This window comes from Bemisia tabaci, unplaced genomic scaffold (genome assembly GCF_918797505.1).
Source record: "Bemisia tabaci unplaced genomic scaffold, PGI_BMITA_v3".
Lineage (NCBI taxonomy): Eukaryota > Metazoa > Arthropoda > Insecta > Hemiptera > Aleyrodidae > Bemisia > Bemisia tabaci.
Genome location: NW_027311766.1, coordinates 73,153 through 98,271, shown reverse-complemented (window position 1 = coordinate 98,271; position 25,119 = coordinate 73,153). Strand labels below are relative to the sequence as shown.

The following is a 25,119-nucleotide window of genomic DNA, read 5'->3' as shown; positions in this document are numbered from 1 at the left end:
ATTGTTTTGAACCAAACGATACATCGAACCATTATCGAATACGGTCTATTGGTTGTTTCGATTTGTTTACATTCGTGTTGTTTTGATAACAAGTTGCAAACAAATGTGGTTTTTCATCTTTTCGTGGGTGTTGTGAATAAGTCCTTAGAATTTTTAAAGTTGCTGTAGGCTCTTGGTTTCTTGTTAATACGAAGTAGTTTTTATTCGCCTATCTTAAACACATTGCTCCCAAGAATATTCAACCCGCCCTCGTTCAATCTCCATGTGTAGAAGGCGATGCCTGAAGGTGTGCTTTCAAAAAGTATCTGTAAGTCCTTAGTCCTCACTAATACTGTATTTTTCCCTCTTTACAGTCTCACTAGCTTTGTGCTGTGCGAAATTATTGAGGCTCTCAAATTCCAGGAACCTTTAAACCTACCAGTTTGGTTCGTTTATCAGTTTAAGCATTGCTTGTTCATCACCAGAGATTCACTTGTCATGTTGTAGTTGTGGTCTACCGACTCCAAAAATCCTTCAATGTTAGCATGTCACCAATTTATTTGTACTCTACCTTAAAGAGGGTTTTCACAGCTGAGAGGTATAATAAAAATTCTGGCCTAGAAATAAGACTATGGAAGGTTTCGGTCAAACTCAGAGTCCAGTCTATTAAGCAATATCTATTCGGGGCCGGCCAAGGTTTAATTTTCCTTTGATGAACATGCTTTAAAAATGGTTGATTATATGCCTCAGGTATTGCAGATTTATATGTATCCTTCAAAGATTGATAACAGGGTGGAATAGATTTGCCTTAAAGCCTTGTAGCCTAAGAATCTATTGTCAGAGAAGGGAAACAGAAAAATTGATCTGATGATAAACAAGCAGAAAAGATTAAATACATTATCTAAATTCAGCCCTCTTTCGTCAAATTTATATTTCCCACTCTGCTCTCTGTACTGTAGAAAAAAATTAATCTCCACTGATAAAACAAGAATATACAGAGTGTTTCAGATCACCTGTGCAAGGCTTTTTTCTTGGTTATTTTAGGTCGGATGAAGACGGAGACTACGGGCTCCAAAAGGGAATCGACCGCATGGAATCAAATTTTTGTGGCCCTGAAGCCCTCTTGGCCATATTAGCCCCAGGGGGGGGGGGGGGGGGGTGCCAAGCTTAGTGCATGTTTGTGAAAATCATATTATGGTTTATCTGTTCCCGAAATGTAGAGTGGGGTCCATAAACTTCAAATGCAGCTTTCTCAGACTCTTCAGGAAAATGTATTGACATGGCATCCCAACATATTTGTTTTCACGGAAGAGTGAAAAAAATTCAGTCAGAAGTATACATCAACCTATGATCAATTCAGAATCCGGTGGGGCACGACCCAATAAAGCTTGTAGAAAAAAAGGTCTTACGTTATTAATTGCCTCAGAGTTATCAAATTGGAGCACTAGTAGACCAGGTTCATGAAACAATGTATTATGAAAAAATAGGCACGAGTATTTAAAAGAACTCGGCTCATATACTGCCGTGCTAAGGAAGAACGCCGTATGAACATTTGAGAGTTGCCAAATTTCCTTCGATAAAATTTTCATTTTTTAGGAAAGTTATGAATATTTTTCCTTTGAATTTTCAGAATCTTTAGGAAAAATTGCGTACTAAATTAACTGAAAAATGGGGAGGTAAATATTCATAAATTTACCAGAAAATTCGCATTTTTTCAAAGCAAATTTGGCAACGCCTGAAAGTTCATACGGCGTTTTTCCTGAGCACGGCAATATAGTTCCTCGTATAAAATTCGAGTTAAGGTGTTGACAAAAATCAAGTATAAGTTTCTTTTAAAGTTCTCCTTTATTCGGGCATTCACGCTACCAGAGTGAGTCTCAACACTTTCCTTTTGCGCCATGGCATTTGACCATGCATTCCTCATTTTTCTAAGGTTTCCACTTTTGAAAAGCGCTCTTGAGTACCCTCCAAAGTGTCGTTCACCTGCGATTCTTACCACGAATCTCGAACGACGAAATTAAGTATTACCCCTTCTTGTCGTATACTGCCGTGCTAAGGAAGAACGCCGTATGAACCGTGCGACGTTGCCAAATTTCCTTGGATATGATACTATTTTGCAGGAGAATTTGTAAAGATTCTCCCTTCAATTTTTCAGAGAATCTTTTTCTCAACCAGGTCTAAACTATCTGAAAATCTCGAGAGTAAATATTCACAACTCTCCTCAAAAATGAGCATTTTGTCGGAGGGAATTTGGCAACTCTCGAATGTTCATAAGGCGTTTTACCTTAGCACGGCAGTAAGTATAGGTATAACGTATGCGGACCATTAATTGAGAATTGAACCAGCAAGTCAAAACACATATCACTCCAGACTCAATTTTTTATGAACCCGAATTGGTGAATGAATAAATGGATGAATGAATTGAATCAGGTTTGTAATGAGGTCTCATGTCTCATAGAACCACTCTCCTCTCGTCCAGTTTTTGCCCACTGAACGCTTCAAGGCGCAGGCTACCGCCCGCTCACTGAAAACCGCGTGATATCGGTGAGAACTCCTCGAGGATACGTTGTTTTGGCAAAGGGCGCCAGGATGTACCTCATGGTCTGCTGATCGTCGTCAAGAATTTAAAGCGGGGCAGTGGGGGCAGTCGCACTCGGTGAAGCTTTAATTGGTGAAAAAGTTATAATGAAAAAAAGCTAACTTTCACCGTCATTTTCAACAGGTGGCGTGAGGCATGAGCAGGAGTTGAATGAGATTTAGCCTCGCAGGGTTGCCATTTACCCGACACTGTAGAATGTATTTAAATTCTTCGTTTACCTTTTCTAATTGTAAGTGCAAACTGAGCTTTTCGACGGTCTGAAAACATTGCCATCACCACTTGAAATTACAACGATTCATTAGCAGCGACCTTGTTCTGTGTGTGTTCAGTTTCAGAGATAAAATTGTTTCGCCCATCCGGCATAATCACTTAAGTGGTAGGTATATGGTTTTTTGTTAGTCATCACTCACACAGAGAGCACACTGCTCCCCTAAATTATCAATTTAATGGTCGCAGATAAATTACGTCTCAATTTCTGTAACATTACTTTCTCCGTTGTTTCATTGATTGCTCAGCGCTGCTCAAATTTCATCTGGACCTCAATTTCAGTTTCAATGCCAAACCATTCTCTGATTGAACAAAATAAAAGAAAAATCCTCTCTATTCTAATAAAATCATTTTTAGGACGGTCCATGGACGGGGTAAGGAAAGGGAGTAAGGTGGTCGATGGGGTGGGATGAGGTAGGAGAATTCAAAGTTCGTAAGTGGGGAAGCCCCCAGTGCCAATTGCCCGCGTAGCGGCCAGAGGACGGAGCCTCCTAGTAATAATATTGGGGGTGGCCGTAGGGATTTGGGAAAAATCTCCTCATCCAAACTTTCTGGCCGTGACATCCCCTTTTGGCTTCGAGGTTTGGGTTACTCCAGGAGCACAGCTTGTATAACGAGGAAGTCAAAATAAAAATACCGTTAATTTTTTAACGAGTCCAAAATTTGTTCATACGTAAAAAATAAGGTAAAAAAATAGTGAATATAATCAGAGTTTAAGACATGAACTGAAAAATTTGTGAAGAGAGAGATGGAAGCAAATGAGTGAGTGAACTGGATTTTTTTAGCGTCCCCTGCTCTGATTGCGTTATCGCACTTTTGCGGTGGGGCAGAAGATCCGCCACTTAGAATGTTGTATTTTTCTGCTTTCCATTCAATGTCAAATTATGGAAAGCCAATATTCTTTCACGCTTTTTAAACATTCGCCAAACTTATCTGGCTCTGACTCTACGTTTTTTTCTTCTTAAAAAATACTACGCGGTATTTTCTTACCGGTCTTTTTAACAAGTTACCTCGGTTTTTTTTTTTTTTTTTTTTATTTTTTTTTTTAATTTTGTGAGTCTTACGACTTGTACGGTGTCATTATGAGGTAGTGGACTTCGCCCAAGATTTGTGTCACTATTGCATTTTGCACTGAAATATTTAAGCTTTTAAAAGCCACCCAAGGATACAGAACTGTAAAGAAGTTAATATGAATAAAATTAAAGTAAACTTCAACGCCCCTCAAGCGAAATTCTCCGGAAACTACGCCTTTTTTTCACAGGGATCAAATTCCCGCAGTGTGTCCTCTCGCGTCAACATACGAGGATCTTATCTAATGACCCAGTTAATTGCTAAGTCGTCAACAGCCGTTCCTGGAATATTCGAGCAATGAGTTTTCAAAGACGACGCGGCGTCGTCGGTACAATCAGTCATACTGATTATTATTTGCTTGTTGCTCGTTCCTGAACGACGGCTGTTCGGTGCTGGAAAATTCTCTGGTGCCCGACTACACGACCCGCGGCCCGGGCCCGGGCTGGTAATTAATTCGCAGAGTGCAATGTCAAGGTCGGCAGAGTCCGTCTGTGAGTTCGTTGCTTTTTCCCCCACCTCAGGTTGATTCGGCTTAATTAGTCCTGTGTATTTACTAATTCTATTCTTTTTTTTTTTGCGAATAATTAGTCCCATTGAGGTACTCCGCATGATAGCGAAGAGAGCAGTAAGTGCAGAAATGAAGTTCGGAGAAAACGGGCTCAGAAGCTTCTGCCCGGAAAATTTTATCGAAAGAAGCCTCCGTTCTTTGTCAAATCTACTGGTCGTCCGAAAGACTCCTACCCAAGTAGCAGAGGTTGAAACAACTTGCAATAAAATCATTTGATTCTTGCAACTAATAGATTGATGTGCAGATTGCCTACTCTCTCCCCCGAAGGAGCTATCATTGTCGGAACTAGTTGCAATTAAGTTGAACCATGTTTCAACTTCAAAGTATTGCTGATTGCCTATCTTTAGATTTTAAACAACTTCAGTTCAGCAATTTTGCAATCTCGCCAGGTTGCAACTTTGTCTTCCGATCAGATCGCCGAAAATCGGCACTTATCGCCCAAAAGTTGACCGAAAGTTGAAAGTTTGTTGCAACTAATACCAACATTGTTTCAACTTGTCGCAACTTTTACATTGAAAAATGCTACTTGGGTAGAAATCGTTTGGATTATTAAAAACCGACTGATTTGATTTCAATTACATAAAAAGGGTATTTTTCATTGTCGTGCTAGGCCACCGTTAGGCAAGACAGCCGTAAGTGCTATCTTCTGCATGCTATCGTGATTGAGTTTTCGACACACAACAACACATTTTCAGGTTAGAAATTGGCAGAAGAAGGCGGTCCTTTCCTTGAAAGTACTGATTTAGCTATGGCTCTCGTGGGGAATATTATCACTTACTGCTGTCTTGCCTGAAACTACGTCATTTTTTACGCACTTACGGCTTTCTCAAGTATCTCGTTTTTATACAATTATGATAAATTTTGCTGTTTTAACTATTTCAGTGATTTTATTTATAAAAGGGGTTAGACGAATGTTGAAGGACACTCGATTTCGAAAATTTGTCACTTACTGCTCTCTTCACTATCACGGCAATACTAAGCACCATAGGCGAAGGTATGGAGAAAGGGAAGGGGTTCCCCCAGAACTGAAATGGTGGCCTCTTCCAAGGATCGAGTCGGAGGGATTTCGCTACATAAGTGCGAAAATATTTGGAATTATTGTATTTTAATCAAGTTTTTGGCAGAAACTAAGTAATGAAAGTTGTTATCCCGAGACGATTCGATTTTTCGGCATTTTTCCCGGCGCACAGTGGATCTAGTCAATGGGAGAGGTCGGACATGAATTATTGGACGTATTTCTACCATGAGCCCTGAGACCCATAAGAATCTATGCATAACGGGGCTCGCGTTATAATGCACTTAATTCCGTTTGGCAGAAATACGTCCAATTTTTTGACTGAAAATGCAAATTTGGACTTTTTTTACTAAAAGGAACTATGTGCATGGGGGTTGTGTGCAACATAGTTCCTTTTAGCATTAATACGTCCATTTCGATGTTTAGTTCGTGAAATTTTAACGTTTGAGTGGTGCTCTCTGAAGTAAATCTTACGAGAAAATCAATCTAACCATTTCTATGACTTTCAAGTTTTGTAATGGTGGAATGAGCTTTAAAAGTTTCCAAATTTTGTCCAACTTCTCCCATAGAATCGCTTTAGGATGCGGCGGAGGGTTTAGAGCTTGGATATCCATCAGAACAAACTGGAAGAATGATAAATAATCCTCTGTGTTTTCTCAAAGGCGGCATTTTTAATAATACCTACACGAAAATTCGGCGTTTGATTTCATCATATTTTTATAGCAGTATTTGAAATTATTTAGTCCAAACCTCCTTTCACCCTAATATCTTTTCCATTTCAGTTTTCCCCTATCGTCATAGGAAAACAAATAAGCAGCTATAATTGAGGGGCTTGGATGACAAGGCACACAAGTGCAGTTGTTGAAAAAAATTGAGGTATTGATGATTCCAACTAAAACTATCCGCGGTACATGTTCTGGGAAAAATTAAATTCTAAATTCCAATAATGGATCATCTAAAAGTTACCTTGAACTTTCTTTCCGCCACAAGGATCAATTTAATTTTGAGACGCTGAACGCGTATTTCTTGAAATAGGAAAAACTGCACTAATGCGCCTTGTCCTCCAAGGCCCTTAATTGAAAAAATTGAAAATCTCAAAATTAATTTCATGTACGCTTATGCTTTTCATAAGCTGCTCCTTTTTTATGTTTAATCGTGCAAAAATGGTGCATTTATGTATTTTAAGCGCCCGCATACATAGTTGTTCCTCAAATGTAAGATAAGATGTCCTCTTCTGGCCTTTTTAAAATAAGCACCGAAAAAGTTAACATGTTGTATTTTAGGTGTTGAAATGGGGTCTGGTTATAGGATTGACTTGAATGCTGATTTAATCAGACACAAACTTAAAATTCGAAGTGCTACATGTTGGAATTTTCTTCTTCTTCTCCTTCTCAGATTTTTCGAAAGAAGTGCAAAAATTGCACATTTTTTCGCATGCAAAGATCTGAGTCTTAAATACAAGGTGATCCAAAAGTCCCGCTCCACCAGCATCATTACCTCTAACTTTTGAACAAATTCAGTTAGAGACTTGAGATTCTGCGAGTGCTTTTGGGTAAAAAAAAACGACTTTTGGGATCTCCCAAACTTATAAAGGACCGCCCTGAAAGGCGCAAGAATCCTATAGGGTTTACAGGAGTGGTGCAGGACTTTTAAATCACCATGTATGTCTTACTTCGTTTTCGTCTCTCCGTGCATTATGCGAAAAATGAGATCCTATACAAGCAAAATTAATTTTATCAGCAGCGAGTAAAAATGTATGCGGCAAAGGAGTTAAGATAAAATTCTCAATTATAACGTTTATTCCCTATAATTTTTTTAAATTATAGGAAACCTGCACCACGAGAAAATGTCTGAGTGTATTGAGTTATTTATCGTATCACTCTAAAAACTGAGATAATTTGGAGGATGCTTTCGACACATCATCTCTTTATTTTGATTAGCTTTTCCTGCAGAAAAGTATACACAAAACTAAAAAAGTTTGCTCAAAATCAATTTTTTTCGATACATTTAGATATTCTGGCAATGGACCTCGCAGAATTCAGTGCAGAGGGGGAGAAAATAAATCACGTGTAAAAGCTCATCTCAAGGTTGCCACTTTTCAAAAATTGATCTTGTCAAACTGTCGAGCACAATATATTTTCTGTCAGTTTCTGTATTTTTTTATTTTTTTTCGTTCAAATACTGAATAAAAAATTTAGAATTCTATTTTAACTTTAATTACGAAAAACTGTGTACTTAAGTGTGGGATGTGCAGTAGAATTTAAAAATGTTTTTCTCAGTGGCGTGGCGTGCTTTGCGATGTATCGATTGATCTGCCATTTACACCTATGGAAAAGAATCGATAAACAAAGTGTTCGCAACGAATATCTTAATAATCGATTCTTTACCACAGCTTCAAATACGGAAATAACGATAATCGATCATTCACGCCTCGCAACTGGTTTTCCTGCGATAACTGCGGCATTCATCTCAATTTACGAAAAATCAGAACAGTTTATAAGCTCTAATCTCTTTTACATACGGGCAAAAAATTTGGTACTTGGTATCTACAAGGGTGTAGCACAAAGAAGTCAGTAAATATACATAAACAATATAAATTTTAATAAAATCATTATGTCAGAATCACAAACTTTTCGAAACAAACAATATCTTTCATTGTGTCCATAAGAAAACAAATTCTTCATTAAATAAAAACTAATCTCGAGAATTCAAACGACCGCTGAGTGGGTCACATGCTATTTTTCTTGATACTTTCACAAAATCGCTTCTCTTACGACGTCAGGTACAACAACAGAGTGAGAGTAGGTGCTTGAGCTTTTGGGCAATCTCTCTCAGAAAGATAAAGAAAGGGTGTGATGCTTTACAGAAGGGGAGACCTTTGATTGATACGTTTTATTAGCCTGCGGATTTTCTTCGCGGTTAAAGAAACAATTTGAAAAAGAAGAACAAACATGAGAGAGGAAATTACACATTAATTCTTTGTGCGAGATTGGTATGAAGAGAGTGCAATGAAATACTTTTTGAAAAGTTAAATAAATTTCAATTGAGATCTACAAAAATTTTAAATTAGGAATACCTGTTCTTGAGAAAAAAACAATGAACAATAATATGAAAGAGCTTGGCGCATAGACAGCAAATCAAAAATCTAAAATTTTGCACCACTTTTCTAAAAGGACTTAAACATTTGAAATATATATATTTTTTTAAAAAAAATTGGACATGGCTCACGTCAAAAACCACTCACAGGTTTGATATGGGGGAATATGAGAGTGTGCGCAAACCTCTAGGTACTTGAGTATGTATTATACTATTTAGAGAAATTATAGGGGTGAGGTGTGATACCAGATCATGGACCAATGGAGTAATATTATTCTGTTGGTCTGCGACTGCCATACTTCCAATTCATTATCAATAGAATGCAAGACCATCATATGAATCTCACTCGTACATGGACAGACAATGCTAAATACAAATCAAGGATCAGATTTACAACCATCCTGAAAAAAATGAAAGTAGGTAAAGATCAAAATGATCGAACGTTTTTTCCAAAATGATGAAACGGTTTAAAAGTGCTTCATACACTTAAAAACTTAACAATAAGATTAGCACAATGAAATGCCAAAGAATGAATTACCACTCGGCTTCTGAAATTCCCTCGAGGGGACCTATTTCCGGGACAAGCACGCAAGTCGATAGATTAGATGAGTTCAGTCTTTTCTCCACTTTCTTTCACTGGATCAGACGATATCGAGCTTTCACGAGGTAGACAAATCGTGAATTTCTAAAACCACCGAATGCGCGACACGAAAACAGTTTCGGTAGGATACACCATGACCAAATTACAACTTCATTTAAGTAACCTCTGGACAAGGCAGAAGAAATTACTCAAAAAAATAGGAACTAAAACAGACGGCTGTTTGGTCAATTAGAGAGAACGTTGATAGGAAACCTCACGGTTCCTTCGCACTATCAATGCCACAGTTCATTCACCTCGACGGACGAAAATTCGCCTCCGGTTTCGCCGACTACACTTCCTCCTCCTCCACGATGGGCAGGGACGAATGATGCAGGGACGGCGAGCTCCTGGACGTGAAAGCTGAGATCCAAGAATCGAATTCCGCCGGGGATTCCACGATGAAAGTCAAACTTATGGACTTGTCGAAGCCCCGCTCTCGCACTACGAACCCGAATTCGTTGCTGGACAACCTTTCGACACAGGTGTTCCTCAGGTTGAGCACGCCCAACGGCCGACACACTTTCTTTTGCGGGTACACAACTGCGAAGTGCTCTAGGGATGTCCTGTACACGATAACTTGTACTCCTTGTTGGATTTTGTCGGGTCCGATCAAGTACATGTAACCGCTCATCGTTTCGCCCGAACTGTAGTACGATTCGGCCACGGTCACCGGCGAAGGAGGGCTCATGTAGCTCAGTTTGGAAACGGGCGCTACTTCTGTCGGCATTTTAATATCAGTCGACATTCTCAATTTATAGCTGTGTAAAGTTTTGAAAATTGAATGGTTAGCGGGTTGAGTCACAGGAAACGAACAGCAATGTTGGTTCAGTTCTTTGGATCGTAAAGACACAAGCTGTCACTTTAGCACGATAACACTATTGTAATCCAGAATCGTGAGAGGTCAAGGCACACGCGACACTTTCGAATTTCAACTGTAAAAAAATACAAGACAATTTTCTGAAATTCAGATGCGTCAGTTTACTTATGGAGGATCCACGACTCGCACGTCAAGTGTAGCTTGAAGACTGGCGCCGCGGAGCAGAGCGTTCAACTTTTTAACAACTCCCCGCTCAGTCAAATTACCCGCGGTTCCGACGACCAGGAGCTCTGGCGGGAAAAAATGCAAGTTTGGATTTGATATTAACATATGCGCGCAATCTATTGGGAATTTTTCAAACTGTAACACAGCGACACCAGCGTAGTCTAACAGCAATTTTCAAAACTTCAATGACGTTTTATCTATTGTTGACATGTTTTGGAGGTTACGTCAACGAAGAAGTTCGAGGAATTTCCATTGTACGTAGAGAAGTTTAGTCAATTTTAAAATGGGAACCACCTTACTTTCACCTAATTATTGTGAGTAATAATATCCGTAAACTCTAATTTGCATTGAATCGTTTTGTTTCATTTATTTAGCCGTGTCTTATACCGAGAAATGTGAAGCAGTTGTCACTGTTTGCTTCCTCTCATCATTACCACCAGATTAAAGTTCACATTGCAGCAACTGAGTGCAGTTTGAAGGTCTCATTGCAAAACTCCTATTTTAAAATCACACTCCAATTTTGATTGCATAAAATCCATATCAGCATCTACCGTTTGAAGGCCTACTTGTCTTTAATTTTAAGCATTCAGGAGCTTCTCTCATTTGTGAACCGAAAGTTGTTTTTACAGCCCAGCAATGATTGTCTCATCAAAATTTGGTATGTTATTTCTCTGTTTTACTGAAGAATGCACATCCCTTTAGCCTCTCTCCCTCTCCTATTCTTTTCTCTGCAAGACTAAGTCTGATCCTCCTAAATATTTGGGCAGAAAAAATGTATGGACCTGATTGCTTCTCGTTAAACTCTCTTCCTCCCATCTTTGATTGAATCCGATTTTTCACCATCACTCATAAGGCGCATTTTTCAAACTGATTTCGAAGTAAATCTACTAATAATATAAATGCTTGTTGGACAAAGAGAGGGTACTTATACTTCCTGTTTATGTTGGACCACTTTTTGTGTGGACCCTTCCTCAAACCCTAGGTCAAAGTGCTATCCAGATAGAAAACTCCAGATTAACGTATTCAGCTTTAACATGAATCAATGCAAATTAAGGTCCTCACTCAATCCTTTCCAACCAACGTTTCTGGGCAAATATTGTTTGTCAAGAAAAATACAACACACTTCAAGTTTTAGTAAGTAATTGAGGAAAATTTATCCTTTAGGAGTGCAACATGTAGCATCAGCTCTTTTATTGTGTTAGGTACTCAAACAATAAAAGAGGAAGGAAAAGCAACAGGATGTGCATCATGCTAACATCAATATGAACTATTTTGAATATCATACCTCAATTAGCTTTTTAACAAATGTAGCCTCACTGGCATTGAACTACCATATGTTTCTTTTGATTCGTAATTCATTTCTTCAATTGGTGAATTATACCTTTATAATCGCCTTGCCATGGGTTACATCCTCTTTAAAATAGCCTCTCTCGGATACTGATTCTCATGTTTCTCTGTGGCCCACCCACAAAAAAACTGATTCATCGGTTTTTTGTCTCTAAACAATTGTAGGTATCATAAGCTCTAGTACTAATTTAATCAAACTTTTGATTTTCAGTATCCAGACTTTACTCGATCGGAAGAAGATGTTACTCAGAATTTCCAAAGATTACTACTCACTACACCATTTTGCCAAGAGAAAATGACCCTAGATGGAAAGGTAGGGTCAAAGTCCATTGTACTTATCTACAATATAATTAAAAACAATAAAAATATTCACTACTTGTACAAATTTCTATGTATGATTCATCGGAGAGAGGGTTTCAAGTCCACTGTGGTATTTAGATAATCAGCTCCTAATTTTGTTACATAATTGAGACCCATTGAATCTCATAACAAGCCTGATGGTGGCATGTCAAAAGTAAACACCCAATCGTCTCATGGCCTCAATATGGTTTCTAATTGCTTGCAAAACAGCTGGGGAGATTTTTTTTTCCACAATTAAAATTTTGCAGTAACTTTTTCAAACTGAAAAAGCCTGATCCACTTATTTCTCAATTTCAGCAAGCAAAAATTCTTAGTATTGAAGAGGAAACTTTCTGCCAATATTTATTTCTTCATAATTAACTTCTTACATTTGGTATTTGTAAACACAAGATAATTCAAATATTTTGATCCAATGTCTTGCCAAATTATACTTTATTTTTATTTTTTTCTTGGATGTTTCATTGCAAAAATGACCTTAAATAATAACAGTGATACCTCAAGTGCTAATGTTATTAACTTTGTGTCTTCTATTAAACAGAAGCTGATCTCACAGCTTTTTATTTTTCTAGAGATCGTCATTACTTTCAATTGTCGAACAGTGGTTTTTTCTAAATTTTTGTTTGTGTATTGAAGGTATTCCCTGAAAATTGGTCGATTTTTTACTTGAAGTATATATAGAGAATTTGCAGGTGTCTGAAATTTGATGAATTTCGTCTTTAAGTGGAAACTACTGAGTGAACTTGGTTCTCTCATGAACCAAGGAAACCTTTGGTTCATGAATTGAACAAATATTGGAGAAGGTATGACAAAATCATCTAATCTGCCGAAATACATGTGTGTAAATGGGAAGATGACCAGATGACGTCATTAGGTGGTGCATTTTCTATCTTTTAAATCTATTTTTATACTATTTCCCATATCAGAAAAAAATCATAAAAAATACTGTGAAATCAGCTCTTTAAGCACTTTCAGATGAAGCAGTAAAAAATGTGCATGCAAATTCTCCATTGAAACGAAATTTGAAACTTGGCAGTCAGTATTTTTGTATCGCAAAGTGTGGCATCAAGAGGATCTGCTTTTTTAAAGCTAGAAATGTTTCATATCCGAAGTGCGAGATTTTCATGTTTCTTCCAAAAACTAAATTATTATGTCTTTGTTTCCAGATGTCAACATGGAGAGATTTGAGGATGTTGCTGATGTTGTCATAGTCGGAGGTGGACCAGCTGGTTTATCAGCCGCTATCAAACTTCGCCAACTTGCCGAGGCCAGTGGGAAAGAACTCAGAGTATGTCTAGTTGAAAAGGCTGCTGAAGTTGGTATGTATAGTCTTTTGGAACTCTTTGAACTTCACTCCGACCTAATTAGTTATGCTGTGTTATATTTTCAAAGTTGAAAAGTTATCTTTCAATCCGCTACATATTATTCCCACTCCAAATTTAAGCTGATAAGTCCGTTTCTCTCTTTATTCCTTTTTAAAACGTTTTTTTTTTTGGGTGTACAAATAAGTTCATAGTGTCCAGGACTTGGAATAACCAGGAAATACCAATATTCATCAGAGAATGAAAAGTACCTGACAAAATCAGGGAATTGGTGCTGAAAACTGGAAATTACCTCTCTCCGCTCTGAGATTAAATCCAAAAAAGGGGGTACCCCTAAGGGGGAAAGGGGATCCCCCAGGGGGGAAGTGGGGAGGATCCTAAAAGGGTATCCTTAAAATCAGTGATTCCAGTTTTGCCTCGGTTTCAAATAATTAAGCAACAGGTAGGTAGATAAAAAAGGGTTTTTTGTTTTTTTTTTTTTTGCAAATTTTGGATAAAAATCTTATGTTTTCCTGGAGAATTATTGAAAATTATGGGGTTTCACCAGGAAATTATTCCATGCAAATAATGGGTTTTTACCAAGAAATTTTTTCATGAAAATCAGGGGCTTTCACCAGGGAATTTTTTTGTGAAAGTAAGGAATTAACCAGGAATGGAAAAAACCATGAATACATTTCTACCCCAAAATATAAGCAGTGTCATTTGTAAATATTGTCTAATCTATTCTGTCCTTCTGTTTAAAGGTGGACACATTTTATCTGGTGCTGTAATCGATCCGATCTCTCTAAATGAGCTAATACCAGATTGGAAAGAGAAAGATGCACCTTTAAAAACTCCTGTTACCACCGATAAATTTGCCTATCTAACAGAAACTGGTCGTTTCACAATACCAATTATGAAAGGTAAATTATTCGCCTCTTCTATTTCAACTATATTTTTCTAAACTTTCAAATGCTCCTTATGAAATTGTTGAAAAAAAGTAATTAAAAAAGCTTGCAGTTATCCTAGATAATTAGAAGTTTATGTTTATTTGTTCACCTGCAGGTATGCCAATGGATAATCATGGAAATTATGTTGTTCGACTTGGACACGTTGTAAGGTGGCTTGGAGAGCAAGCTGAGGCTCTGGGTGTAGAAATCTACCCAGGATACGCTGCAGCAGAAGTTCTTTACCACCCAGATGGCTCTGTCAAAGGAATTGCAACCAATGATGTTGGCATTGCTAAAGATGGTTCACCAAAGGTATTTCTATTTTGTTCCTACTCAAATATTTTTTTTTACTTTCTCGCTCCCCTTGCAGGTAGAGGAAGTATTGTCATTTTTCATCCAAGAATACTCAACCTTTTTTTTTTTTTTATATACTTCAAGTACCCCATCCTTAGTAGTCAGGAGGTAGTTCCTGTGTTGTATCCCTGTTGTTTTGTATCTGTGTTTCCCTGTCCCTACTGTTATCTGCACATTACTATCTATCAGACTTTAAAGCACAGATCATTTTCAAGCAGATTTTTCCCAACCATCATCAAAATAACCCACATGCTATTTGGTTTCCAACTTGTCTATCTCTTTTCTCACTGAACTGCTTCATCCAGTTTGACGCATTTCATTTCTTTTTTTACCCAGGATGCATTTGAAAGAGGGATGGAGCTCCATGCAAAAGTGACTATTTTTGCGGAGGGCTGTCACGGACATCTCACAAAACAGCTTTTCAGTAAGTTTGATCTGAGGAAGGAGTGCGAACCTCAGTCCTACGGTATTGGCCTGAAGGAAGTTTGGGAAATCAATCCTGACTTGCACAAGCCTGGAACTGTCGAGCACACAATTGGATGGCCCTTGGTACGTGTTCTAAAGAGAATTTAGCATTGATAGAGTGTGTTCATCAGAATAGTTTTTTTTTTAAATAACAAAAGCAATACTTGAGTATGAATGCTTGCTTGAGTAAATAAACAGGGTGTCTACTGTACAGAAAAAGAGCGGATACACTGAATAAGCAAATTGCGGAAGGTTGGTACGGGAATTCGGGATTTTTATGTCGAATTTTATAAAGTAGCCTTGAAGGTATGAAATTTCCTAACATAATTCATTTATCAAGTTCCCGGTTTGATTCCTCGTGTTTTTTGGTTTATTCCTTCATCATTCTATTATTTCAATCTCCCAATCCGAATATGATTGAAAATGCGTATGAAGTAAGGAAAGAGTAAGGGTAAGGTAATCAAGGATTTTCGAGACTTGCCAAAAAAAGGAATTTTCAGAAAAGTAAGGAAAATGCACTGAAGAAGCAAGGACTTTTAATGACAGGGTCTGTACTAGTAGACACCTTGATAAACCAAAAAAGCGCCCTAAGTTTTGGCATTTTGTGCTCAATACTTTATTTTCTTGTCTTTGTGGTTTATAGTTGAAGGCTAGGTTTGATGCTTATTTCTTTCGTGAAGAACGTATCGCACCTCTGGCTGAATAACCTATTTACGTCATGTGTATGACTTGTATGCAGGAACCAGAAAAATATATCCTCAAGGATATAAGAAAACGCTCCAAGAATTTACCGAAGTAGTTACTCATAAAACCATTGCTCTTCAGCCAATTTCTCATAGTTTTGCAATCTTCTGCCTCTCTGATTTTTAATTTTTTTTTTTGCTTCAAAGAAGTCGTATGTTTGCATTTAAAATTGTAATCAACTGGAAAAATTCTCAAGCCAATGCACTCCCTGTAGTGTTTTTACTTTGCTGGAATTGAAGTAAAATCAGTACGTATGTTGCAACTTGCTCAGAAATCTGTAAAAGAAAATTGTGCATGTTTAATCAACGGGTATTGAAGCATCTAATACTCGAGTACATATCTAAAGGTTGGATGAACATATTTGTAAATTTAAAATTTATCCATAATGCCTGTTTTTTTGGGTCTTTCTCTTGTTGTGCATAAGACAAACGTCTGAACGTAATCCTCAGATAATCTGTAAAAATCTTCAAAAAACTACAAAACCTGCTAGACTAAGCAGAGTTAGGTCGAAAAGAGATAATGGTTAACAAAACTGCACATGAAATCCATAAATTAGAAAACGAATGTAGTGTATGTCAGATCTAATATAGCATGCATAACACTCATTATATTTCAATCCTCTTTCTTTTCAATAACATTTTTTGAGTTTAGAAGTTTTTCATTCTTTGTGGAAATGTTATACTCACACTTAAAAGTAAAGATGGTGTCATGCTGAATAACTGCAAGATTGAAAACTTCATCTTCCTTTGAATTAGTTGTAGAGAAAACATTTCCAGCTATAAATAAGTGAAATGGGTGAGTTTTAAGTTATGTATCTGTCAGGTGCTTCATAAAAATGTATGGACAAATACAGGTAGATTGACAAAACACTTATCAGAGACTGAGCGAGAGGGTATATTTGAACCATGAGACTTTTCCCATCCACTTACACTAGCATATTCAATCACAAAAAGTAGGATGAAGCTCAGCAATGAAGCATTAGATGCTGGTATTCACGTTAAAGTTATTATCACACAAATTGAATCCAAATAAAAATTGAATGATGAAATTTCTCCTGATGCTAATCATCAAAATCAACTCAGGTATATTTGTAATCACTAATTGCCAATTTAGAATTTCTTTTTTTTTTTCTTGGAGAAATGAGAACTTACCTCGTCAGCAACCAAAGGTGGCATTTTAGCATCCAACAAGTCATGAATAATTGTAGAGATATTATTACCCTGCAAATATAAGAAATTACAATGAATTCTGTAGCTAATTACCATTGTGAATGACACGGTGCTTCTCCCTTCTTTTATCTCATTACCATTCATACCCGTTTTACATTTGAACACCAAATATTTCAACAATTACGATTGAATCTCAAGGTGATATAAATTTAATAGGAACTCATAGTTAGTACTTTCAATGGTTAAAGATTGAGCATCCAAGATTTCTTATTTTATGACATCGGAAATCAAACGTTTTCATCTTAAGTTACCATTACAAAGCAGCAGAAGGTAGCTGTTACATTTCTCTAGGCAGTGGCGCAAATAAGCGTACTCATTCTTCAGTGAATTATTTAGAGTTTCCTCCGTTGAATAAAGATTAGCATCTATTTAGCCTCTTTCTTAAAAATTCGTATCATCACTTTGTGCTGAGCAAAACAAGTTGCATTTGCACCAAATCCCCAAAGTAGTAAAATTTTGTGAAATTAATTCATGCGTAAAATCCTGCAAACTCTCTGAATTATATGACAAAATCATTTCACCTCACACGCAGTCTTCGTGGATGAAAATATGAAACTGCCGACAGAGTAGTAGTTGGCCCAAAGAAAATTGGCGTAGAAGATCAAAGTTCCAATTTTCGATTTCCTCTGAGATTTAGGTACCAGGAAAGCTATGATGATAAAATAGAGAGGAACCACTGAATAGGCTGTTATCCGCGCCATAGATATCAGTGCTTCACAACTGTAATAGAGACTAATTTTTTTGAAAGTGTTGCAAATCTCAAAATGTACTCGGTTCAAATAAAGCACTTTTTCTCGTAGAGCCACACCCTGTTTATGAGGACTTTCTGTACCTGGAATAAGTTCATTAGAAAAGTCAAGATCCTCATGAGATGTAGTATTAATTTCTCTCTGAATTCTAGCCTTTTGACTGTTGGAACGATGTAAATGTGTTGTCTGAGCATCTTTTTCTAACATGTCAATCATCTCCGCCAGCTTCTCAATTTCATTATTAACTCTCTCAAATTGCCTGTGAATCACATGTAGATCTTTCTTCACTTGGAATGCAAGGATTAGCACTACGTAGTAACTGAACTGAAGCAACAGTGTCGTTGTTGTTTTAAACAAATAACCTTCCTTTTTTGCCCACAGGAATAACACATGATAAAGAATTCCAGTAGAAATCATGAGAATAATTTGTTTCTGCTCTACTTTTATCCTGTTATCAGCAGACTCCTTCTGATCTTGAAATTTACTGTCAAGCATATAGTTCACTTTTTCAACACCCATCTGAATCTGTTGTTTTGTGGTTTGAAAAATTAACGGCTTTAGCAAACTTGTTATGATGAAAACGTAGTCAACCGCTTTAAGCATCAATGATATCAGGAAAAAAGCTTTCTCGACTTTATCATCCAAGAGCATCTCCTGAAACGCGATGCAAAAGTCTATTGTTGAGCACACAACCAAGAATATTGTGTAAATGTAGTTCCATTTGGATATTTTTACACCCTTTTCAAAGGCAAAAGGATTTAGCCCGAAAAATTTTGTCACATAGTGGAATAATTTTGATTGGTTTCTCAAGGTCATTTTAATGTAAACTGCAAGCAACGAAAGCTTGAAGAAAATGAAGTTCGATTTTCTAAGTCTCTCTCAACTGGCTCCTGAAACAAAGTGATCTCTTCTCTATTTGATCTCCTTGTTATCCTCCAAAAAGCACCAAAATAATAAACTGAAATCCTGTCCTTAATGTCTCACGAGTTCACACAAAATTATCACTTGGACTGTCCTATGGAAATAGGAACATTCCCACCGTATTAGTTGTCGAAAATAAGTTCATTAATTCCCTTAATGTAGTCAACAATGGTTTCCTCCACCTAACTCTTGAGCTTTCAAGGTCCACTGAGTCTGTATGAGTTCGACTTTGTTAAGTTGGCATGACAAGCTGTTGGAAGCTTTTGCATTAATATTCAATGAGTCTGCCTGGATATTCTCATTCTGCCCTTACAACTTAAGCAAATAGATTTTTGGAAGCATTATTTTATCCTTTTTTCATTTTCTTTTTGCTGTGTTGGAATCTATCTGCATTGGAATTCATTCCATCATTTCACCCGGAAGCATCCTCTGAGTGAGGAAGCACTCACGAAAATTTGAGTTTTAATCTGGTTGGTAGGGCACAGAGTATCTCTTGCTTCTAAAATTTACCATCCTAATTTTCATTCAAAGAAACTCTGTCCAGGGTAATTTTTTGTAATATCTATGAATTACTCTGGAAAATTAATTAATTTTCATAAACCATATCAATTCTCATCATCACTTTCTCCTCCTCTTTTTTTCTTTTCTTTTTTCCTAATTCTTTTTGTACCTTTTGTTTATGCGTGGATTTTAAATGCTAACTTTTTCATTTCAGGACTTCAAAACTTATGGAGGCTCTTTTCTGTATCATCTGAATGAATCAAGTCCTCTCATTGCTGTAGGTTACGTTGTTGGTCTTGATTATTCCAATCCTTATCTTAGTCCATTCAGAGAATTCCAAAGATTTAAACATCACCCATCTGTAAAGTCTCTTTTAGAAGGTGGTAAAAGGTAAGCCCAGCTTATTACTTCTTTTTTCCCAAAAAAATAAAATTCTGGCGTCATTGTTGACAAATCGCTGGTAAAATTATCCATGAAATCCTCCATTAATTATTTGTTCAATCGGTGCAGCTGCCGTTTTTTCTTATGAAATATTTATTTCATATCATTATTTACCATTTTTCTTTTTCCATCATGGTTTCAATTCAATCCAAAATTTGAGAAAAGTCAGCAAGAAGGCAGAGGTATAGAAAATCTTCAAACGCCAACTATTGTCTATAATCCACCGTTTTTGTCTCAAAGTCAAATTTCCGATTTACTTCACTGAAAAATATTGGATCCAATGGCAAAATTCCTCTCATTTTATCTTGAAATTTTGAACAATATTCTGCACAAGGTGACAAAGACTCCCAAAAAATGTGCAAGAATTAATGTTGGTTTTTTCCTTCCTCTTAAAAAATAAAATTCATTTGTAAAAGAAATTTTACATCACTCCTGTGCAGCTTGCTCTTTTGTTTATTTTTACTGTTGACGCTATCTCTATGAAACTCAAAAGATCCTCCAATACAAAGATTGGATGACTTTTTTCTCCTTTTTTTTTTCAACCAAATTGAATTTGTTACATCATTCCCCACTAAAAGTATTAAATTGGAAGTAGTGTCATTGCATTCGGTATTTTGATTATTTCTCAAACGTCTCCAACCCATTTGATTTAGTCATACATTTTATTGAAAGAAGTGAATTTAAGTTCGGCCTCTTTGATGTACGCAGGATAGCATATGGGGCTCGAGCCCTAAATGAAGGTGGTTACCAGTCGATACCAAAATTAACTTTCCCTGGTGGATGCCTGATTGGTTGTACTGCTGGTTTCTTGAATGTACCAAAAATTAAAGGAACACACTATGCAATGAAATCAGGGATGCTAGCTGCTGAGAGTGTCTTCAATGCTGTTACAGATGAAAATTTAGCCTCTGAAACAGAAGGTTTGTAAAGTTGGATTCCTTGTCTATGAGTTGTATTCTGAAGTTATTGTGATTTGTCCTGGGTTTTTGACATGGTCAAATTGGCACGCAATTAATAGCATAGATTAAGTAAAAAATCCTGGCAGATGTTGACTCTTTAGCCTAAAGAAGGACAAAAGCCCCTTCGCATGAGTCTAGAGAATCATTCTCAACTAAAAAACTTCAAAAATTCCTAGAAGTGAAAACAGGATTTGTCCATGAGAAAAATGTCAAATTCGATACAGAGGTGGACCTCTGCATCGAATGCAATTTTTTCCCCCCGACAAATCTTGCTTTCCTTTCTCTGAATTTTGAAAATTTTTTTGGGTGGAAATGATTCTTTAGACTCATGCGCAGGGATTATTGTCCTTTACTTGCCTAAGAAGTTAAGATCTGCCAAGACTTTGACCAATTGATGCAATGTATCGCAAGCCAGTTTAAGCACATCAAGAACTTGGGACAGATCACCGAAGTCCCATTTAAAACTTTAATATACATCATCTTAGTGGATTTTAAATAATTCACTGAGCAACATCTTGACTTTTATGTACACATACCTATTTTCTTTATTCATTGTGATTAGAAAATCTTCATCTAATTTACTTATTTATAATACCACGAATGAAGCATTTGTAAATATTAAATAAAATAATCATGTTTCTATATGAATACATCATAATATTTTTCAGATCATTCTCCACCTGAAAAATGTATTTTATGCCAAAATTATTCATGTTTTTTTTTTTTTTTCCAATGCAGAAAGGAAGTGAGTATTTTCATTCATTTTATTGTCACAAGCTGTAAAGCAAGACATTTGCAGGTGTATTCTGCCAGATTTTTTTTTTTTTTTTTTTTTTTTTTTTTTTTTTTAAAAAAAAAAGAATAAAAAAAAGCAACATAGCAATAAAATTATTTTTGATCACAGAATATTGTCTGAGCTCTTCTGTTTTCCATTAAACTGTCTTAAATTGAAACTTTATTTGTTTTTACAGGTATAGAACCAAAAACATATGAAGAAAGTATTAAGAATAGCTGGATATGGTCAGACCTGAAGAGTGTACGAAATTGTAGGCCATCATTCCATACACCTCTCGGTCTGTATGGTGGAATCGTTCATAGTGGCATCAGTGTTATGTTGAAAGGCAAAGAGCCATGGACTCTAAGTCATGGAGGTAAGTTAATATCTTGTTAAGCAAGTTGAAAATGTTTTAAGCAAAATCAGTATCAAGTAATTATGTAATAAATAAGAAAACAAAAAAGTGTTTAATAATCTCTTGAATTTGGCCATCACTTGATACAACCATTTAAACCAGTCTCTGTAAGCTCAATTGATCTGGATTCAGCATTATCCTTGTCCTCTATTCTTGGGTGAAGCAGTCTGGAAAGCATACAGTTCATTCTCTTTTCTTTAAAGCTCTATCTGGCACAAGATTTATTAGGGAATAATAAATTCTAAGCTGCTGTTTTTTGTTTTATGTCAGAAGCCTGTTGCTTCAGACCACCCTTTTATCTCTAGAAGTATCCTTTTATCTCCAAGCCGAAAATGACTCAAGTTTAGAAACACAGCTCAGTTCTTTTTTTTTTTCTTATTCTGAAATAACTGTGTTACAGTTTTGTTGGGATGATTTTCATTTATTAGAAAAAAAGTCAAGAAAACTTGGTAAATAAATGTTCAATTCAGAAGTTGGTTGCACATACTCGGACAAAAATATTGAATAAAAAAAATCTTTCAAAAAATAAAAATTTAAGGAGCGTAATATGTTTTCTCAGCTGTCGTATATTAGTCTGATCATGTCTTTGCTAGCCCTACGACTACTTGCTTAAATGTTAATCCAGCTGATTTGCTTTTAACAGAGCCTGACCACGCAAGATTGAAACCAGCAAAGGAATGTCAGCCGATAGAATACCCGAAGCCTGATGGTGTCATAAGTTTTGATCTTCTCTCCTCTGTAGCACTGACAGGAACGAATCATGAGGGTGATCAACCTCCCCATCTTACCTTAAGAGATGACACTGTACCTGTTAAGAATAATTTAGGAATTTATGATGGACCAGAAGGCCGATTTTGTCCTGCAGGTACGTAATTATTGATTTCATTTCATTTTTTAAATAATTATTTATATAACCATGTAAATTTTTAGGATAAAATCCAACGAATTCAGATTGATCATTTGCTCCAAAAAGGACAATATGTATCACTGGTCCAGTTAACTTGAGTACAATGTTTATTGTGTTTTCATCTGCAGGAATTGCTTCTGAAAAACGCTATAATTTGCCCATGCAGACTTTTTATTTTATTAATACTTTAAATTTGAAAGAAAACATGATTATTCTTATAACGGAAGTTTTTAATTCCTCCTGAATAATTTTTCTATTTTTTAAACCAGGTGTATATGAGTATGTCCCACTTGAAGAGGGCGACGGCCAGAGATTGCAAATCAACGCACAAAACTGCATCCACTGCAAAACCTGTGATATCAAAGATCCATCTCAAAACATCAACTGGGTTGTACCTGAAGGTGGTGGTGGCCCTGCCTACAACGGCATGTAAACTTTACCGATTTTCTGCTCACCAGTGTATTCTCATTTTTTCATCAATTTCTTTTATCGAATTTTACAAATGTTCATAAGGGTAAACCGACTAGTACAAATTTTTTCCCCTTATCATTCCCTTGTTCATCCCTTTCTTTTCAACCCCCTAAAATCATTGTTTTTCAGTTCTACCCTATGCATTTCATGAAACCTCACAGAAACTCATGATGTTTTATAAGTTTGAGGAAACTCACAAGAAATTTTACTCGAATATTTCATTGCCTTTTACTTTACCCATATTTTACAGTAGGTATCCTAAGGAATATTTATGAATTAGGACTTACAAAAAGTCATGTTCCCTGAAATTCTTTGCTTCCATTTTACAACAATGTCCTTCGCAAATTAATACATTCAAAATCATTTTAAAGGATATTTTGAACTCAATGGTGCCATCAAAGATTTTATTATGCTAGTGGAATCTCATTTGACTGATGTAAAAAAAAATTTAGTCTCACACACAATGATTTTTACGCATGAGTGTGCTTCAATAAGGCTTTAAGGTTTGTGCCTCTGTCTTACGATGGCTCAGATTTTTTTCTTGCCATCCTTTTTGGAATTATAAGTGTGTCGTAAATCAGTTGAGAATAATACACTAAAGGACATTTGAAGGTGTGAAATAATTTTTAAAGAGACGCATTGAAGTATTTTGAATATTTTCAAATACAAAATGAAGAATATTTTCTCTGACGTCTTATTAAATCTATTATTTAAATAAAATTTACAATGGATTAAGCATTAAAAGCATTCTCCCAGGTTTAAGCGTCTTTATTTAAGTTTTACTGAAGTATTTTCTTGTAAACTACTATTTTCTCCCTTCTGAAGGAAAATGACTCAGTCTAAATTCTGAAAATTTTCTGTACAAGCCTATAATAACTTTTAAGATTACATATGGACAGTCAAACTGCAGGAATGCGTATCTTGTTTGCCTCGTTTCAAAATCTCCGGTCTTATTTTATTTTATTGAAGGAGAAGAAAAATCATAGAAGTCTCCACGAAATGATTTTCAGTATTTCCTCATCGAGAAAATGAAATATGGCAGGAAGTCTGCAATATCCTAAACCAAGATACGCTTTTCTGCAGTTTCACAGTCATCGCATAGAATGGCCACTGAGCCATTAACTGCTCCTGGCAACAGAATATTGCAACTAATATTTTAACATTTTCCACAAAGTATCAGGCATCAAGGCTGTAAATCCATGATAATTTTTGGAGTTTGTCTTTTCCTTACGGATGGAACAATCTGCCAGATTGTAAGTAGCTTTTGCGTAATCAGTCGATCAAGCAAAGTACAACTCACAGATTAATCCAACGAGCTATTATTTTGTGATTTGTATGCATTGTGGTTTTTAGTCGGTGATGGTAGCTCCAATAACATTTATGTAACCTTGGTTTTGGCTTGACACCAATTATCAAATGTCTTGCAACTTGGACCACATGGAAGCAATTGTTGACTTTTATATTTACAAGTGATTACCATTCTTTCTCAATTGAAACGAACATGTTGTTATTAGAATTCAATAAAATGTTTTATTTGTGTGGAAACGAACGGAGCATAAAGACTTGATTAGATTTAATTATTTTAAAATAAGTTTGCTTGTTGTTACAATATCAGATTTTTACATTATTTTTGTACAGTAGATTAATTGATCGTCTGTGAATGTTTTTTTATCCTACAAAATAAATAATCTATTTTTGAAAAATGAAAAATAAAAATATTTTCTCTCCCTCAAAAGAAAAAGATTGGTCCCACAAGTCACTTACAGGCGGCAAAATACCATGGTGTACCTAACTAAGTATTCTCTGTCTCTCTATGCAATGTAAATGGAAAAATCAACTGATGATGTATTCTTTCTGATAGAGCACATTAATGCAATTTAAAAAAAAAAAAAAAAAAAAAAAAAAAACTATTGCATGTTATTCTCATTTAAATGAAAACCAATCCAAACTGCATAC

The 25,119-nt window shown here is 36.2% G+C and overlaps 1 protein-coding gene across 3 annotated transcripts; it reads left to right on the top strand.

Moving 5' to 3' along the window:
- The first annotated feature begins 261 nt into the window (after nucleotides 1-261).
- On the top strand, nucleotides 262-24,877 carry LOC140225903 (electron transfer flavoprotein-ubiquinone oxidoreductase, mitochondrial-like). Of its 3 annotated transcripts, none has more exons than XM_072305908.1 (11): nucleotides 262-307; nucleotides 11,836-11,937; nucleotides 13,148-13,300; nucleotides 14,047-14,205; nucleotides 14,348-14,544; nucleotides 14,923-15,135; nucleotides 19,410-19,585; nucleotides 20,345-20,556; nucleotides 21,567-21,746; nucleotides 22,429-22,650; nucleotides 22,962-24,877. In XM_072305908.1, the coding sequence occupies exons 1-11, from the start codon at nucleotides 277-279 to the stop codon at nucleotides 23,123-23,125; spliced, it is 1,809 nt and encodes a 602-aa protein (XP_072162009.1). In that variant the 5' UTR covers nucleotides 262-276; the 3' UTR covers nucleotides 23,126-24,877. The 3 variants fall into 3 exon arrangements, with proteins under 3 accessions (XP_072162009.1, XP_072162008.1, XP_072162011.1); XM_072305907.1 differs by lacking the exon at nucleotides 262-307 and adding an exon at nucleotides 10,435-10,591; XM_072305910.1 differs by lacking the exon at nucleotides 262-307 and adding an exon at nucleotides 10,505-10,935.
- The last annotated feature ends 242 nt before the right edge of the window (nucleotides 24,878-25,119 follow it).

What these genes read in the sequence shown, in the direction of transcription:
- LOC140225903 (XM_072305908.1), top strand. Translation starts at nt 277, where the DNA reads ATGCCTGAAGGTGTGCTTTCAAAAAGTATCT. An exon ending in CTAAAGATGGTTCACCAAAG is followed by an intron (nt 14,545 to 14,922) that starts GTATTTCTATTT and finishes TTTTTTACCCAG; the next exon opens with GATGCATTTGAAAGAGGGAT. An exon ending in AGGCCGATTTTGTCCTGCAG is followed by an intron (nt 22,651 to 22,961) that starts GTACGTAATTAT and finishes TTTTTAAACCAG; the next exon opens with GTGTATATGAGTATGTCCCA.